Genomic DNA, 20345 nt, shown 5'->3' with positions numbered 1-20345 from the left:
TTGGTTAACAGCGATGAGAGCTTGGACATAAATGATGAGATTAATAAACCTGATGTATAATTTCAGCTATCTTACAAAAAGATGGAGAGTCCAGTAACATACATATATGAGACCTTATACGGCCTATTCTCATTTCGTATTCCAGGTCCTCCGTCCCGAACCACTGACAATTAAATTTGGAAAAAAACCTTCCCATTTCTTTTTTATTAGTATTTTATTTCTTTATTTTTTTTAAAATGTCGCGACAGCACTAAAAATGTATTCTTAAATGAAGTTGTCTCCCTTGGACAAAATAAATCTGCATTTCGCGTACTGTAGCACCGGATGTTATTGAAATGATACATCGCCATCTTGCGGGAAAACCCCTTTAATCCGGAAATGTAGATTTGTCAAATTTTGGGAATTGTCAAAAATTATGAGATAAATCGAGTTTTAGTGAAAATGGACAGATTGGGAACTAATAACTATACGGAAGGAGCAGGTGCTCGCTCCAAAGCGGCTAGTTCACCGTCTATTTCGGCTTCTGACCGATCCATTTCTATGCCAAACGAATCACCAAGTAGCAGTTCCAAGGAAAGTGCAGGCTCTCCGTCAAAATCACTGTGTTCGTCAGCATCCACATCCTCCGAAAACGTTCCAGCTATGGAGATGAAGGTATGAAAAATGATATTGAAACCCTCTGTTACGAAAGTTAAATGTAAAGCTGTGCAGAAAAGAAATATAGTCTACTTTTCAGTAAAAAGTATTTTTGCATTGTATGCACGGCACACAGACTATTCAGCCTTCTTTGGCAAGCGTTTTAATTAACCCTTTCACTGCGTATACCCGGTAGTACCGGGTATTATAAAATGTCGGTAAAATGCCCGTACCCGGTATTACCGTGTACTCAGTAAAGCCCTCGCTAAAATTAGTACCGTAACTGCAAGTGCCATCTATTGTATTTTCTGTACACTAGAACATATTTCCACGTGTTTCAAAGCGGCAAACCGTAAAATGGCGGAGTGCATTGTGACAACGTAGACGATGCACTCTCGACGAAGTCGTGAATGACGTCTTGCTGACCAACATGTGGACAATTTCGAGGCGGGTGATACACATAATTCGTTTCCAGTTACTTGATAATGATAGTAGTCAGGACAGTGATTGGTATTATGAAGTGTGTGATTTGTTGCGCGACGTTCCGCCCATGGCTAGCTATGTCTCCCGTGCATGATGAACAAGCCCAATGTGAACATGCTAGCCCTGTGTCTGCAGTAGATTCTGACAATAATTCTGATGTTTATAATAATGCTGGCCTGCTGGATCGTAAAATACGTAGGTAATTCCTGATTCCCGAACGTGTAGATCTATTGACTGACTATATTGATAATGATATAGGACTTGGGGATGAAAGTGAAAGTGAAAGTAAAATCAAGGTATTGCAATCCGCACGTGGTCATGGCAGCGGGAGACGTGATGCGCGTGTTCGCGGCGGCATTGCTCATGGCTGCTATTGATATTTTTGTTCATTTTATATATCTTTATCAAAATCCAGTAAAAAAAACAATATCTTTTAAGTATTTCATGGAGAAAAATTCGTTTTCGTGTTAGCTTTAGTGTGAAATGAGAAATCCAAAATGGCCGCCATGACGTCACGTGACTACATTATTATGCAAATTTCCAAAATTCTATTTTTTCCTCTTAGCCCAACCTCATGCCCATCCCAACAGACAAAAAGATTTTTCATAAAAGCTTCCATAAGTACTGCTTGGCATTCAGTTCCAACCTCCCTTTTTTCCTCAAAAAAGGGTCTAGCACAGGCAGTGGATTTACGTCTAGCATTGAAAGGGTTAAAAGGCGTGGCATGATTAACCCAAATCCACACAAATCTAGCCAAATCCACCATTATTTCAACTTATAAGGCGATAATTTGTATCAATATTTAATAATATACCAGTCTTTATGCCAAATTGTCATCTAATTTACAATCGTAAAGTTTTGGACATGGTGTCAAAATGCCCCTCAAAATTGAAATATGATTTCCAAGCAAGTTTGAAAGTTGTAACCATCCACCATAATTTAACTCATATCACAATCATTTATATCGATATCTGGTCATATACTTTTCTTTACGCTAAATTGTGATTTTGAAATTAACATCGTACCGTAACACTTTAGTGTCAAAATTACCCCTAAAAATGCGATTTTCAAGCATGTTTGGATATTGTAACCAAGGGGCATAACTCATTTATTGCACAAAATCGCTTGATTGGAAATTGCATTTTGAGGAGTTTCAAAAATGTTACGATTTTAAATTAAAAATGCCAATTTGGCATAAAGAACAGAATATTTTCAAATACAGAAATTAATTATTATTATATAAGTTGTAACAGGAATCTTAAAAAAAATTTCCAGTACTAAATTATTTCTCTGTGTATAATTTTATACATTATAAATGTGCAATGTTTGAATATTATAGGTAATGAGAGATACAACAAAGTTTGGTCAGTCAGATGAGCCACCATTATTAGATGGTGAAAAGGTTCAAGGAAAAGGTGAGAATAAAGGGCCATCAGATTCAAAGTGTACTCAATCAAGTCATGCCTTCTTTTAAATATCATCATAATCAACAACAGTCAAAGAATTAACTGCATTTAAACTTTCTTAATTACTCCTGACTTCGTGACTGACAAAGCAACTAAACTGCACTGAGATAGATGCCAGCGGATTGCCAGATGTTATTAAACTAATCTTTCCATATTGCTATCTCTTAAAAAAGAATGTGGTCCGGGTAGTCTTTCTAACTTTATTTGTTTGAAAATGTACGTCCATGTTTTCTGCAGTACATAAAAATTTGATTTCAACTATTTTATTATTATTTCTGTTTTGACAGGTTATGATGTCACATATCTTTGTCCATATCGTGGAGCTGTGCGAGGTGCACTAACAGTTACAAACTATAAACTTTATTTTAAAAGCTCTGAAAGAGTAAGTAGCAGATCACTTTTTTAATACAGAAAACATAATTTCATCTGGATCTGATCTTTTAGTTTTATTTCCAGTTAATGAATAGGCACATTTATCTGAAATAACCTAGGTTGAGTGGTGCACTTTAGATATCAATAAAGTTATATGTAGGTTTGTATGGGACAATTGTGGGTTTTCTCCAAGTTCAAGTGATTTATTTAAATAAAGGTATCTTATAAACAGCTTGAGACACACAAAATTCAACTTTCAGATTGAAAGTTATTCCGGGCATAGAAAAACCTGGAAAGATCAAAGATTTAATGTTGCAGGTTTATAAGACAATATTGTTATTACTGGTAATGATTTAAACTGGATTTATTTTTTTTTTGTTTTCTTCAATATAGGAGCCGCCATTTATATTAGATGTAGCACTGGGTGTTATTAGTCGAGTTGAAAAGATAGGTGGTGCTACAAGTAGGGGAGAAAACTCCTATGGTATTGATATTTTATGCAAGGTGAGGTCATTAAACTACTGATGTCAAATAGGTTCTGAGAAGGACCTAATTGTTAGGGTTAACACCTGTATGGTTGATTTATATAATATTTTATTCAAAAAATTAGCAGAATTTATATGGTAAATTTAGGATACAATAACAAGCTTTATCAGCTCATAAAATTGCTTCCTGTAACATGCAAACAGTCCTATTGAATGTAAAAGATCCCTTGGTAATTTGAATCCAAAGCAGTGAAAGTGGATATGCTTTTGCTTGTGCAGGATTCTTCTCCCGAGCATAATAGAATTATGATGTGTTAGTCTCATAATGCTAAAGTATGCCATGACATATAATAAATCTATTTTAATATGTTATTTTCTAAAAACATGTTTTATTAGTATTAAAATCAATATTTTATTTAGGATATGAGGAATCTAAGATTTGCACACAAACAAGAAAATCATTCTAGACGTCAAGTATTTGAAAAGATCCAACAATATGCCTTCCCTGTAACAAATAAATTGGTAAGTAGATACAATATCTGGTGAATTCAGGTAGTTTTTATACTTTCATATGAACCAGCATTGTCCGTGTTCACAGAAACATAAGTCTAAATTTGGAACTGTAACTTTATAGAAATCATAATTTAAAGAGGCAATTCACAAATTTAATTAAGTACATCTTATTGGCAGGTTTTGTAGCCCAAAATAACCAAGGCTGATTTGCTTTATCAATTATCAGTTTTCAAGGGACTATAACTCTAAAGATTGCGATTTAAATTTCATATTGATATGGTTAATTGAATATTCACAATGACTACCAACGAAATTGCTCTATTTTAATTTATTTCTATCCATAAAATACTTCAAATCATGTATTTCGACATGTTTCTTTTTTTGAATTTGTTGTTGGAATTGATCGATAAACTGCCCTGTATTTTTACTCATCAGCCATTTTTTGCAATGGAGTTTAAAGAAGATTATGGTGAGAATGGTTGGAGAACTTATGATGCTCTCGCAGAGTATAAACGTCAGGTGAGAACATCAATAACAGCTTCTCTTTTATTATTATTATTATTATAATACAGTGCAGGGGTGGGGCCATTACATTGTCAATGTAGTTAATTGCATAATCATTACAATTACTTTCTCATTGTCAGCAAATATAATTAATTAGCATTACCCATTACATTGGAAGTAATTCATTACCATTACCCGTTACTTTATGACATTAAAAAAACAACCTTATTTTCCTTCCATGGAGGCATGGAGGCCCAAGGAAATCAATAAGATATGTAAAAAGTAATAGATACACAATAATAAATGATATTAATATAACATGGGGAATAAAGTTCTTAAAAGTTGATAAAAAAAATGTTGATTTTAATGTGATTTAAAAAGAGATTTGTTTACTAAAAAGTGGGAGCTAATTCCATAAAAAGGGAGCCTAAAACATACATTATGCAAGAGCTAAATCTGTCTATTGCAGATCTTTCTTTAGGCCTGAAATGTTCCCTAAATTATTAATCAGACATTAATTAACTGATCCAGGCCATAATCAACACTCGATGGCATAGGATTTCTTCGATATTAAATAGATTAGAACAATTCAGCCATATTTTGATTTAAGCTAAAAATGGAGGTGCATGACTTAGCTTCGCACAACCAGTATTGTGGTTGAAATTATTGCACACGTCTTTTCAAACCTGCAAAGGCTAATATCTTCGCTCGCAATAGAGTAATTTGAATGAAATTTTCAAATTATTCATTTTACATCATCTACTTTCGAACTATTATAGCAAGAATGGCTAGCTCTTTATCCAAATCTTACATAATGAATCTTTAAATGAAAAAATAAGTGTAGATCTTACGAACTCAATCATGGTTTTAGTTGACGAAGAAGTAACTCATGTGATAAAGACCTTGATTGTCATTCTTTTAGCTCTGCATTAAAGATTTGAATGGTTGTAGTTCAGTCGGTGTCACACCTTTTCTGAATTTTCTTAGCCTTTTGGACTAAATTTGCATGATTTTTTGTAGTCAGTTTTAGGAACACTATTAAACAATTCACAAATGGTATGGCCCAGACGTTATGTATTAATATTTTATTTGTCAGTTAAATGTTTTTGTCAGTTTTATTTATTGAGTGGGTATAAGCAGTATTGGAGTATTCTTTACTATTATTAAATTAATAAAATAATATCATTTGCCATGTTTTTCTATATGATTTTGATGTAAGCTTTGAGTCCTAATTGATATGACTATATTGACATACTTTTCCAGAAAGTTCCCAATGATAGTTGGAGAATAACTAAGATTAATGAAAATTACGAACTGTGTGATACCTATCCTGCAGTGGTAAGACTTTAATTCAAATTATCACTAAAACATTTTAATGCAGTAGTTCTATTTATTATTACACATAACAGGAATATATTTCCTGTTCAACTTGTTGTTTAACCCTTTAACTGTTTTGTGGGTGCTACAAAGGTTTCTGGGGTCAAGATGACCAACATCTGAATGGAAACAAGTGCAGGTCGCTGCTCAATGTTGTGTGCACTATAATGTTTCTTTTCGTGGTTTATCTTTAATATTTCACCTTGTGGTTCCAGTCTTACCAACAGTTTTTGTCTGGATGTCCAATGTTTGGATGTAAACGAGTGAAGGTTATAGTAAGAGAACCCGATGCTCGCATTGTGGTTACTATTGGCTATTCATGCTTAAAGGGTTAATGATAATACAAAAGGTTTAACAAGAGATCAGTCAAGACGTTGAACCAAAGATCATTTTTTTTGTATGTGTGTAATGTATGATTTTTGTATTACCGTATATTTAAGTTGGCTGTCCCAGCAGCATCTACAGATGATGATATTAGAAGTGTTGCTGCTTTTAGAACAAGAGGCAGGTTTCCTGTAAGTATTTACAACACTTGTTTCCCTGCACTATGGCGCCAAATTTAAATGGTACTGTATTACTCTGAGAACAAATTAGCATGGATTAAGTCGTGAGAAATGAGATATTGTCCAAAATATGCAATCAGCCTGAGGCATTTGCAGAAAATTTAATGAAAATAAAAAAATTATAATAAAACAATTAGATTTGAAATGCTTACGGATCCATCTATGCTGAAAGTTTCTGTAAACAAAGAGTTCCCTGGGGTAAATTTGCTGATACTGGATTTGTATATATTGGTTTTCAATTATAATTTAAATAAAATAAAAATATGAAATAGATAAGTGAAGTAGCTCCAAGTTTTGTTGAATCTTTCTCTAAGACTTTGTGAGTTTTCTGTGCACACTATTTATTGTGATTTTGATTGTTTAAGGTGCTGTCATGGATACATCCAGAAAGTCAAGCCACTATAACAAGATGTGGTCAACCTATGGTGGGTGTAGCAGGTAAACGGAATAAAGATGATGAACGGTATATACAGATGATAATGGATGCCAATGCCCAGTCCCATAAACTGTACATATTAGATGCTAGACCAAGTGTCAATGCTGTTGCTAATAAGGTAAAAACAACAATTATTGGTTAACACAAAGTTCAACCATTCAGATCCATTAAAGATACCTTCCCGCAAACAAACTGGGTGATTTGATGATATATTTAGACTAAAAACATATTCAAACTAATTAATCTATCAAAAATTTGCTTCAAATCCCTGTCAAAACTTTGTATTCGCAAGGAGATACCCCAAGCTATAAAAAAATAAATCTATTTTTAGAAGCTATGTTTGCTACCTAACTTGATAGAGGGAGGGCCCATTTTACAAAATGTATTTGTCAATACTTTCTGTCCATTTACCATACATATTGAGGCCTATTATTATTATCTGCCAACTCCTTTTTCTGCCGTTTAATTGCAGAGTCTGTTAAATGTTTACACCCCTCAATGTTCCCCAAACCGCCTAAACCATTCGATCAAGAAATAACAACCACTCCCTAAGTCAAGCTAGCAGACAATTAGCCGTTGGTTGCCATTTAGTGGTGCCCTGACATAAACATTATAATTTGTCGGTGCTTTGGGACACAATAACATTGAGATTTCACTCAGACTTGGCAGTTATGACGACTCGCGACTTAAAAGAGTTTAGGACTTGAGTCAGACAAGAGGGTATAACTCTTGATGAACTGGCGACTTGAACGGGACTCAGGCTTTGTGAAGACTTGGGACTTGACTCAACTCAGCACTAAATTCAGCGACTTGGGACTCGACTCCGACTGGAGGTGCAATGACTTGTTCCCATCTCTGTCCCTCCTACATGTGTTTCTGATTGAAGAGCTCTGTTAAAGTTTTGTTTCCTGCACTATCTGTTAAGAGCGTTTCCGCGAGAAAACCATGCAGAAGGTGCTAAGGCTTCAATCACAGATTTTGACCAAATTTGGTTTATAAGTTGGGATAGTCTCAAAACACATGAATGTGCAATATTAGATAAATCTTTCAATTCCTGTATGAGAAAATTGAAAAAACATTTTTCATATGGTGAAATTGCCAAAATCTGTCTTTTCTCAAATACCAACTTTGGCAAGTCCTTACACCTTTACTATACGTAGCAGAAAGACCAAACTCACACAGTTTATCGATGACTCAGTGCTGTTACCACAATATTAACTTCAGACTATTCTGGCGAACAAGATTTGTATACGGACTGGATATCAAAGCCTGTCTAAATTCCCCATTTTTCGTCACCCTAAAGTTTGATGCCCTATAGTTACTTCTTTCATGGGGTGGGTTTAAAAAATTTATGCTCACGTGAACAAGCAACCTCCCAACATTTGATACAAAAAATAAAAATGACCGGAATTGACTTGACAAAAACTAGGTAAAGGAAACAATAACCCATGAAATTAATCTGTAATTTCCCTATTTTGGAGATAATTAACCGTAGTAGATAAAAAAAAAACTAACAATTTATTTTCCTTTTCATTCATATGGTGTTTACTACCAGCCCTAAAATACATTAGTATCTGTTTTATAAAAATATCTTGAAAAAAAATACTTTCAAAGGCCTGTAATCGTTCATGGCTCATCTGGCGTCGACTGGAATTGACTTCCACAGTTGTCCACGACCTTCCATCGGAGTTTCGACGTGCTCAATCTTAACAAACATATCCATTACTCTCAAATAGACATTCTTTTAAATAAAATAATCCAACGAAAATGAAAAATTCACCTAAAAGTGAGATTCGAACCACCAACCCCATGACTTCCCCCGACCCACCCTCTCACCGAGTTTCTTGTCCCAGGGCCCCAAGGTCCATGTTGTGGGCCCTGTTTAGGGGATTTGCCTAGGGCCTCTCTTATTCTAAATCCGGCCCTGAAGGTGCAGCTGACGGTGCCCGAGAGCTGTAGCTACCATACTACACTGTTCAATGTCACCCACTTCGACGCAATTAGGCTTCGTTGCCGTTAATATTTAAGCTTCCACATTTCTGTATTGTAGAAATCAGTGGATGTGTCCCAAAATAAATAGTGGAAACATGCTCTGAAATTAAACATTTTGTAGCCATTTTCGGTAACTTGTTTGAAAATGAAATCTTAAAGAGACAATACAACAAATATGTTAAAGGGACAATACGACAATACCAAATATACAATAAATACAAATACACACTTATATAGAGTACAACATGGTACAAATAATGGCTATGGATATGATGAAAACGTATAAAAATCAAAAAATTTATTTCTCTAATTAAATTTGCAAAAAAATGTATCACAAAAGCTTATTTTTAGCACTTTTCAATAAGCTGTATATTTTAAGTATGTTGCATTCCGGTCATTTTTTTTTACACCTATGGATACTATGTGCTTAGCACTTCAAAACCATCCAAAGAAATTCTACTTGCGACCATGAAAGAAAAAGTTACAGTGTACCTTTTTCTGCACTATAAGGACAATGTGAATATGGTACCCTAAAATAAGTCCACACAAAATTAGTATGTACTGATTTTTTTTTTCAAATTAGTGCTGGGGTAGAAGTTGACCACCCGCTTTATCAGACAGGGTCAAAATTAGAAGGTTGCTATTCCACCATATAATGCAGTCTGTGCTTAAAAAGGGTGATAAATACACATGTGAAAACCGCAATTTTACCCATAAAATGAATAATTCCCGTACAGTCTTTTAGAGCGACATCAGACTGTAACCACTTCAGCATGTTACCTCTTGCCTCTAGGGGTGTCATACCATAAGTTTGATCAAAAACTTCCGACCCCCCATCTCAGCACTTTTTGCGATTTTTGCATGGTCTTCTCGCGGATACACTCTTAAATAATCAGGGATTCAAAACGTCTGTTATATATTTTGATAAGTTTCTGAAATGCTGTTAAAAGATTTAATACTGTTTATAAATTTGTTAACCAGGCTAAAGGTGGGGGATATGAAAATGAAGATTCGTACCAGAATGCTGAGTTGGTGTTTTTAGATATTCATAATATTCATGTGATGAGAGAGAGGTAAGTAAATATATATTTATCTCAGCATCTATCCAAGTCCTGATTAAAGATGCATTATTTAAGAGCAAAATCTTCCTATAGCAGGTCTTTAATTTGGCTTACAATGTTATATAAACTATTATTTAGATATTAATTCACATAACAAGCATATATCAACTCTCTAAGCCATTGAATGACTGAGATTTAAATGGATTAGGACACCCACAAGATTAAAAAAATTAACGATAATCAAGGCTTAGTCAAAGTATGCTATGATAATAAACGATCTATGCTACATCTTTTCAAACACTCAGAACTTCACTTAGAATAAAATTATTTGAATGAATGTTTCAATTCATTTTCCAATATCTATTTTTGAACTATTGTAGCAAGAACGGCCAGCTCTTATCTGAATCTTACATAATGTATCTTTAATTAAAGATAAGGGGCAGGGCAATACTTAGGGCCCCATATTTGTATTGCCCCAACACACTAAAACAAAAAAGATGGTCAATAAAATATATCAATCATTTTGTAGTCAAGTTGGTATAAAATGCTTTTATATAATTTCAGTTTACGAAAGTTGAAAGAAATTTGCTTTCCTACTATCGATGAAGCTCATTGGTTATCTAATATAGAATCAACACATTGGTTAGAACATATAAAGGTAAAATTGTTTATAAAATATGTTTTGTTTTTTTTAGGAAAAGAAAGATATATACGACAATGATTTGGGGAGACTGATCTTTATATGTACTTCAAATTTGTAAAATAATTTTTTATCCCATATAAATTGCTAAACACATTTGCGGATGGCTTAGAGAACAATCTGATTAAAATGAGATGTTTTTCAATTAGTTTTTCGTTTTCTTTCGTTATATATTCCATATTTTATACTTTACCATGTTCAATCTTATTTATAATCTGACAAGTTTTATTCTTGTGTTGTGTTCTGCTTGTGTACTGTAAACAGCTAATGAAAATGCAGTTTTTCCAATCACTCAAAATCAAGGTCCCCTGATCTCATAATATACTCACTGATATCAGTTGACTAAATTGCAGATAATCTGAGTATATATTACACCTTATGGAGTGTAGAAAATCAGAACCAAAACAAAATAAAGATCTAGTTTTGATTACTTGTATAATATTTCAAGATTAAAGTTTATGTAATATAATTGTATTTACAGCAAATATTAGCTGGTGCTGTACGAGTAGCAGATAAAGTAGAAAGTAATAAAACATCAGTATTAGTTCATTGTAGTGATGGCTGGGATAGAACAGCTCAGGTAATATATTCTTTCTGTATCTTTCACTGATTTAACAATTTTTATGCAAAAGATGAAATGATTTAAAAACCTCCAGTTTTTGTAAGACAAGAAAGACCCACAAGTGATAAGTCAAGTCATCTTAAACATGCATTATGCAAGAGCTAAATCTGCCTATTGCAGGTCTTTCTTTAGGCCTGAAATGTTTTCTAAAGTATTAATTAGACATTAATTAACTGATTTAGGCCTTAATCAACTCTCGATGGTATCAGATTTCTCCGATATTAAATAGATTAGAATGGTTCAGCGATACTTTGATTTAATCAAATATGGAAGACCGAGACTTAGCTTCGATCAACCAGTACAGTAGTTGAAATTATTGCACACGTCTGTCAAACCTTCAAAGGCTAATATCTTTGCTTGCAATAGAGTAATTTGAATGAAATTTTCAAATTATTCATTTTACATCATCTACTTTCGAACTATTATAGCAAGAATGGCTAGTTCTTTATCTGAATCTTACATAATGTATCTTTAATTATTCTGATATCATAGGTCAGTAATTGAAGTTAGTTTTACATATCATAATTAAAGCTTAGCATAACCATCCTGTATTATTCTGTATTGTTAATTTGTAATTTCAGATGACATGTTTAGCCATGTTAATGTTAGATCCGTATTATAGAACAATTAAAGGTTTTGAAGTTCTTATTGAAAAAGAATGGTTAAGTTTTGGTCACAAGTTTGCTCAGGTAATTACTCATTTTATTCACAATTTAATTTTGTATATTAATGTTTATTGTTAATTTATGTAGATCTCCTAATTATGTAAGACTTTATTTTATGAATATTCTGTATTTGATACATTGATAGATTAAATACAAATATTCTATGATTGAACACCCATTGTTTTGGCCACTGCCTGCTCAAAATTTCCCTCATAGTACACTACATGACATGTTTTCTTTAGAAAGGTACGAGCAGAAAAATAGGACGTCAAACCCCATTTTATTTCTATTGTAAGTTCTGTTGTTTACTGTGGAGTGGACATTAAATATCTCTCTCTCTCTCTCTCTCTCTCTCTCTCTCTATCTCTCTTATTTACATTATGTATTGATATATTTTATAGAGAGTAGGACATGGTGAAGACAAACATTCTGATGCTGATAGATCACCTGTATTTTTACAGTTTATTGATTGTGTTTGGCAGATGACTAAACAGGTATAACAGCACGGCTTTCATTTCAAAACTTGGTCAATTTTTGACAGTATTTGTTTCCTTTGGATTAACAAGATATTTTTTAAAAAAAATATATCACAAATTTTAGCATTATCCTAAATTTTAAAGAGCACATGAAATGACCAAACAAAATTGTGTCTACTTATAGCCAGTTGTTACTATATACGCTTTATGGCAATTTAAATAAATTAATGGACAATATTATTCCAAAGAAAAGTTTTTGGTAATTAAGAAATAACTTGCTAGCCTCTGTAATGTTTTGTTTTCTTTTTTTCAGTTTCCTAATGCATTTGAATTTAATGAACATTTATTGATAACTATAATGGATCATTTATATAGCTGTTTATTTGGTACATTCTTATATAATTGTGAACAAGCTAGAGTTAAAGAGGTAAGTCCATCTGCCAACCGTAGATATCTGAATTTGAATGGGGGGCCAGGCAGTACCAATGAGCTACCTCTCTTCTTGAATCCAGGGAGGTTGGGTGGCTGCATTTTGGAACGCAAGCGCTTTGGATCATAAGCCCTGTCATAGAGTCAAGTGGCATGGTTTCGATTCCCTGCTTGTACATGACAAGGAGTGGAGTTGCCTGTCCTCCCAAATGGGTTATCTCCGGGTCCTTATATTTCCCCCCAATCCTAGTCCAATTACCAAGTTTGTGTCATGGACATTAAAGACCATTTCTCTCTCCAGTGTTCCTGCATTGGCCGTGTAAGTTCCCCTTGTTAGTGGTACAGGACAGAGAGACTGACTAGCTACAATTTATAGTCATTCAGATGGGACGAAAAACCAAGGTCCTGTGTACACATTGGCATGCACATAAAAAGATCCCTTAGCAGTGGGAATTCAACATAGGAGTAGGCCGTAGTGCCACTGTCTGAGCAGTAGGATGTTAAACCCCATTTCATTTCATTTTTCTTTTATATTTCAGAAACTTAAAAAGAACACAGTATCTCTTTGGTCTTTTATAAATTGTCAATTAGATGAGTTTAAAAATCCATTGTATGCACAATACCTACATAAACATGTTTTATTTCCTGTGGCTAGTTTACGAAGAATAGAACTGTGGACAGGTTATTACTGTAGGTGGAACCCTCGCATGAGACCTCAGGTATTTATCTTGTTACGTACTCTTTCGTGTAGATCCACAGAAATTAAAGAATTTTTTATATTTTGTTCATAATGTTGTATTTGAATAGTTTTCTCAATGCATAACCCAAAGTAGAAATGTTTTCCACTTTAATGAACAAATTAACATGCTGGCTATGATGTCACGAGAATAACTGTCAGCTACTGTCTGTGAACAAAATATTTTTATGTGCCATAATGACTACTTTTTGTACTCACCTCACCATATGTTTGGCGCAATATAGCCTGGTTGGAGCTGACGTGCCATTAAACAACATTTCATTTCATTTCATTTCACTTTTTGTACTCTGGAAACATAAGATTATAGGTGGATACACTTTAAGTAAGGAGTTGGATTGAAGACTATTATAGCACATGCTTATAAAATGTGCCCTGCTTGGTTTATTTACAGTGGATCACAGTTCCCCTATGTATAAGATGTTTAGAAAAATCTGCATCAACTGGACTTTTTCTTTAACTGGTTATCTTTTAATCCTTTGAACACAATCAGTCAAACTTCCATCCATAACCTACGCTTATTTGGGTCCATGCAGCAACTTCCGTCCATGACCTTCACTTTCACAAGGTGAATATTACAGAAATTAAAGAAAGCAGAACTTATTTACGTCCAGACAGGAACCAAGTGTGTAAGCGACAAAATATTCAGGAACTCATGAGTAGTTAAAGGGTTAATTGATAAGCCATGTTGATGTGATGAAACAGAAAGTTTGATAAGATTAACAAATAAGGCACTAATGATGAGATATCTTGCTAATACACTCCCACCACACCCCAGGGGTTGATAAGAATATTTACCATTGATATTTTGATTCAGTTTTCTTAATGTTAAATAATCAATTTAAGTACATTTTAGCGTGTAATATTCCATAAAATTATTTGATATTGCCCTAGTAGATACTTTAACTTGTTATGGAATATTGCCAGATTAAAAATCCTGAAAGTTCATTACATAGCTTACAATTTTTAACATTGGTGTTTAACTTAAAATTGTCTCCATTAACCAAAGTTAAAATACAGATGTGACGTCATCCTTTGATGTTGGTGTACAATAATTGTACGGGCAATGTGCCAAGAGTACATTATTTATACTAGTTAAAATATGGGACCTGTGGATGTATTTCATTGAAATGCACAAGCTGGATAGTGTCTGTATTTTAAGTTGTTTAAATGGACATTATGGGAGATTAGATAAAGAGTTGACAGTTCTAGTTATAATAGTTAAAAAGTAGATAACGTAAAAAGAATATGCTGAAAATGTCAGCCAAATTGCTCCACTCTGAATCAAGATATTAGCTTTTGAATTTTAGGCTAGCCTCAATCATCATTACTAAAGTCGGTATGATAAAAAAAACAAAGTCTTGATTATCCATTTTTATGTTTAATTATTTTTCAAAAAATGTATTCCAATCTGCTAAATGTCGCAGGCTAGCGATGGCATTATGGTCTGGATAAGTTAATTATGTCTAATTAATAATTAAGATATAATTTCAGGCGCAAGGAAAGACCGCAATAAGCAGATTTAGTTCTTGCATTATGTATATGTTTAATGGTCTTGTGCAAGACATTGAGTAATATATAGATATAGCCCTTGTGCTGTTGGACTCGTTTGCACTCGTACAATATCAATATATTACTTAATGTCTCACACTTGACCATTAAACTATACTTAAAATGGTCAGCAATGGTTGGTGTTCATCTCTGGGTTATTATCTGTTGGGCTTTTGTTTAAAATTGAATGATAGTTTTGACTTGAATTTTTCCACCTGCTTACAGGGACCTGACTGTACTTGGGTAACTTATTTTCTTGTTTTTATGGCTGTATTGGTTTTACACAATTTTATTTATTATCTCTGGATATTTAAGTTTGTTTTACTTTCAGTATTTTATTCTTAGAAACACTATTTAAGTTTCCTTTTTTCTTTTTTTTTTCTGTGTAGCCTTTCAAACAAAGAGGTTAGGGGTAGGGGATCCATGGAGCCATGTAAAGACAAAAAAATTCTCCAAGATCCTTGAAACAATATCTAAAAAATGAAGTCTTCTTGGCTTAGAAATATGACAAAATAAGATGAAAAGATGAACAAGAGATATATTTGAACAATCTGGCTTGTTGTACCTACTGTGTCAGTAGTTGATTATATGATCCAATGTAATAAAACAGAATTTGGGGATGGATATTTTATCATATTCTGAGGAGTTAACCCACAGTATACTGATACCATCTTTATTACATTTACAATTGGGCAGTTTAATCAGGCTCCACCAATAACTGTAATTTGTAGATATTTTTGTATTTATTTATTTTACTAAGATGTATAGTAAAATTGTTATTCAATTTTTCTCTGTATTGTAATATTTTATCATGGTAGTTATAGTTTGGAATTTGATGTCTTCTTTTTCTTATTTTGAATTTTATAATTATATTTATTGTTTTCAGGTCTTGTTATTTGTGCTTGCTAAATGCAGATATTTTTATATCATGTTACCTTGCATTAAATGGGAAGTACAAGAAGGAACTTGTGCTGTTATTATATTCTAGAATCTTTGTGATCATTACTAAACAACATGATCAATTTCTCATGAGAACTATACGAGAATTATTTATTATTCTTCTATTTTACAATACAACTTAAACTTTATGACCTGGGGCCTGTTTCATGAAATTTTAACTAGGATAAAATCCAAATTTTAGTAATTTGATTGGATAATATTAGATTGATTATAGTGCTTAGCCAATCAAAATGGAATTATCTACTAAAATTGGATTTTATCTTTGGTTAAGATTTTGAGAAACAGGGCCCAGTCTGATAGCTTGGTGTCAGAACTTGAACAAAATGCAGAATCCTTAAACTTTGGGCATCGGTCAATGAATGAATGTTTTTATAAACGGCTGTGGTTATTGAAAACCTTATTCTATCAGTTAAACCTCACAAAAAACAAACACAAGTTCTACTTGTACTTACTCTTTAGCTATTATTTATTATTATTTTACACATCTGAGCAACAGACAAATATGAGCATGTAGCTTATAGAATTTTATTTTTAATATTTTTATACTGTTATTTTGAAGTATTGAGATGAACTTACGGCTATGGGGTGGATGTGGGGGTTGGGATTTCTGAAAGGATTAAGGATACATGAGTCTATAGTACAATCTGTTGTACTCCATTCTATCCCTACTTTCCAACAGCATACTGTGAAAATTTAAGCTGTTGAAATTAATTGGGTTGTAAGGATATCCCTAAACATTTATCAGGAAATAAGATGTCTTGCATAAAATATTGTTAAGAAACAACTAATTAATAGGAAATATTGTAATTTCTATCCCCCTTTTTTTAGCAGATTGTTTAAATTTTATGAGTATTTTATTTTAAAGGCAGTAGACCTGATTTATTAGACCAAGACTTTCTTTTTCGATAGTGGGTCGATTATATCTATTCGAACTTAAAGGATTGTTTATGATTGTTAGCTGTTACTCTGTTCAATAATTATTGCTAAATCTAATTTTGAAAACCAGATACCTCTCCTGAAGTATCCTATTGATATCAGCCTATTTGTAATAATGGCTTAGTATATCTTAGAAAATGTGCATGAAGTTAAGAGTGTGAAAACTATGAAATAATGTTGAAGAGACTGAATGATCGAGATCAGTAACTGGTTGTAAGCCTATAGTGATACATCTATTAGTATCTGGAAAAAAGTAAATTAACACTGGTAGTCACAACATCCCAGTCACTGAACTTATCAGGTTTAAAAACAGAATATGATCATTGGCATAGTGTTTATACCAAACTATTTATGCAAATTGGTCTGTCATGGTTTTGATGCCATTCTTGTTGGGTTTTCCCCAGATTCAAATGCCATTCCTCTTTATGCATTTTATATAATAATTATTTCTATTTTAGGAACCAATTCACCTGCGGAATAGAGAACTTCTTGTCTTAAAAACACAACTACAACAAAAAGTGGAAGATTTACAACGGGAACTCGAGACGAAGAACGCACGTGCTGCACTGGAACCATCACCACAGAAATCTGTCCCCTCGCTAGTTTAATATTTTGTGTTCATTCATACCCTGTATATATAAAACTATAGTCTTAAATTATTTATATCTTAATCTTTTATACCATGGTTATGTCCAATTTTAGAAAATTTGAGGACCATTGTTTTTTAAACAAACAAATGAATGAGAATAGCAAAAGTTTTATGAAAGCCAAAGCTTCATTTCATACTGATAATGAAATGCCAATATTTAAACTTAAACCGATTGATCATTTCAATAATTTACCCTCATAGAACTTGTGAAAGGGTTCTAGAATCTTTGCATTGATCAGAAAGGGGGAAAAATTGGCTCATAGAGTTAAGATATGGCTATCATCAACTGATAAGTACGTACTGTATCAATCAGATGTGGGAGGGGGGGGGGGGGTCCCCAGTGGTACCACCATAGCTGTGTGTCATAAATCCTAAGGTGTACTAACACCAATGAGTCTATAAAACAAAGGCAAAGTCATGTAAATGATAAATGGAATTCCTAAAAAAAAAGTAATGGTTTAAAAGTATTGTTTAAATGCTGCAAGTTACCAGTTATACTATTGACAGCACATTAAACATCCCTCATAGCCCACTGCATGGTGTATGCCCATTTCCATTGGTGCAGCAGCATAATACCTTGAACCTCATTTCTCTTGTTTCATGTTTATAATGACAATTAAAACCACCAATATTAATAGCCATTATTTATGAATGATTTTTATTTGAATCAAGTATTATTGTATGTTAAGATAAATATTAGGAATATTAAAGAGAATAGTTTAGATATACTCATTGTAATATAGATATATATTAATCTATGGTTTGTAAAAAAAGCTGAGGATTATTATTACACATAATATCATTTAATAGTTAAAGCAGTGGACACATTAGCCAAATTATTCGGCCGAATCGTTCGACCAAATCAGTGGGCGCCGAATGGGTGGACACACTAGCCGAATGCTTCGCACGATTCACCAGTCGATTGCATCACCTTTCATGTCACATGAATATATCAAACCTGTTTGATTCGGGCGAATCATTCGGCCAAATAGAATTTCGGCCGAATGACATTGGACACACTAGGTGAATTTTGACGCCGGTTGATTCGACCGAACGATTCGGACGAATCATTCGGCTAGTGTGTGCACCGCTTTAAGCGGGATTGTAAATAATGCCAGGAATTGTGCTTTAGTTCTGTTCTAGACATCTTGCTGAGCAATACACAGAAAAAAAAACCATTCATTTCTATTTGCAAGAAATGTAAACTTTTCTTTGTTTATGCCTGTGCAATACAATACAATGTGACTTTATTAGGGCGTGTTTGATATTTAAAGTTAAAGAGTGGTGATATTTGTTATCTGGGGGTCATTGTTATACACTACTTTCATGTTGTGCTGTGTCAGGAATTAGATTGAAAATTTGACAGAAGATTGTTAGATCTTTCTAGTCTATACTGAAATTTCAAAAGAAAGAAAATGGCAATTGATCCTCATTGATTGGTGAATCACATTGGATGTTTTTATTAATGTAGATGGTTATTTGTATAGAATTTTTATCATTAAACAAAACACACATGTTTTGCAAATACTCTCACTTCAACATTTTTTGTATTCTGTTCAATCTCTACAAATAGTGAAAATTTGACAATTGTCAAGATAATGCTGTCTGAAAAACTATCTGGAAATATGGAGACTAGGTCTGATGTAAATATCATGTGGCCATCACTTCCTCCAAAAAGTCTTCCTTATGCAAATAATACTTTCAATCACTTTCTAATGCTAAGTTGAATTATCTAAAACACTATGGAATATTTAAACATTAAATTCTTTGATTTATCTGTGTAATTATTTTCATGGAAGGCAGTCTTATTATATTGGCTTACAACCCTATATTATAGACATATTGTGGGACCATTCCATGATTTTAGAAACAACTGATGTTGTGATTAACCAGCCATATATTGATAGAGTAATAGACATTGTGTAGTACCATACTAACATCAATTCTCAACACACCAAAATAAATTATGTTAAATGTTGTAGTAATGAAATCGTAGTACAGTGGTGTAGTTTACTTTAGTATTTGTATTATTTATTGGACCATTTGTAGTGCTGATGTATCTTCTTCATATGCAAATCATTTTTAATAAAATATCTCTTCCTTATATTTGATTGCAGTTTTCATTAATTTTTTAGGAGTTGTGTGGCAGAATGGACTAACTCATGTGTTGTAGATTATAAGTTATATTTATAGCACGGCTAACCAGAGGCCGAAGGGTTAAACCTGTTAATGAATGAAGCGTGCTATAAATGACTTGTAACATTGACAACTGCTCAACATGCTTATTGTTATTGCACAGAAAACCCACCCGACTTCTCTATATGATTTCTACTAAAACTAGTGTAAACCATCAAAAGTGTGCGATAACATTGAACATGTCCAGTTATTGCACTGTTAATTAAAAAGCTCCACCCAATCTACTAGAGGGAAAACAATCTGCTTATTCAACGAAAAGAACAAAGGAAAATTCCCCATCATGTTACAAGGCCTGTTATTGGCGCAAGGAGTGAATGAATTGGATTATATGTCCTTCTTTTCTGCTCAGGCAGGGCTAAAGGAGATAGACATATACCATGCAGTGTCCTATGAGGGAAGTTTGCCCAGACAGTGCCGCTATGGCCTAGTTCTATATCGAATTACAACTGCCAAGGGATCTTTTACATGCCAGGTTCTCTTACTCACTGAGCCACATATTATTGAAATAAAAAGATACCA

The 20345-nt window shown here is 33.3% G+C and overlaps 1 protein-coding gene across 2 annotated transcripts; it reads left to right on the top strand.

The window, feature by feature from the left end:
* The first annotated feature begins 338 nt into the window (after positions 1–338).
* On the top strand, positions 339–19734 carry LOC126830639 (myotubularin-related protein 2). Of its 2 annotated transcripts, XM_050561040.1 has the most exons (18): positions 339–654; positions 2459–2534; positions 2873–2967; positions 3351–3461; positions 3863–3964; positions 4391–4474; positions 5723–5797; positions 6277–6351; positions 6765–6953; positions 9809–9900; positions 10453–10546; positions 11070–11168; positions 11792–11899; positions 12277–12369; positions 12665–12778; positions 13320–13499; positions 15311–15328; positions 17440–19734. In XM_050561040.1, the coding sequence occupies exons 1-18, from the start codon at positions 442–444 to the stop codon at positions 17587–17589; spliced, it is 1968 nt and encodes a 655-aa protein (XP_050416997.1). In that variant the 5' UTR covers positions 339–441; the 3' UTR covers positions 17590–19734. The 2 variants fall into 2 exon arrangements, with proteins under 2 accessions (XP_050416997.1, XP_050416998.1); XM_050561041.1 differs by lacking the exon at positions 15311–15328 and having other exon boundaries at positions 340–654.
* Positions 19735–20345: the final 611 nt, after the last annotated feature.

The sequence above is a fragment of the Patella vulgata genome, chromosome 8 (genome assembly GCF_932274485.2).
Source record: "Patella vulgata chromosome 8, xgPatVulg1.2, whole genome shotgun sequence".
NCBI classification, from domain to species: Eukaryota; Metazoa; Mollusca; class Gastropoda; family Patellidae; genus Patella; species Patella vulgata.
This window is presented reverse-complemented; position numbering and strand designations above follow the sequence as displayed.

Excerpts from the sequence above, each read along its gene's own strand:
- LOC126830639 (XM_050561040.1), top strand. The coding sequence starts at position 442 with ATGGACAGATTGGGAACTAATAACTATACGGAAGGAGCAGGTGCTCGC. Across the intron at positions 2,535-2,872 it reads TGAAAAGGTTCAAGGAAAAG|GTTATGATGTCACATATCTT; the intron begins GTGAGAATAAAG and ends CTGTTTTGACAG. Across the intron at positions 12,370-12,664 it reads TTTGGCAGATGACTAAACAG|TTTCCTAATGCATTTGAATT; the intron begins GTATAACAGCAC and ends TCTTTTTTTCAG.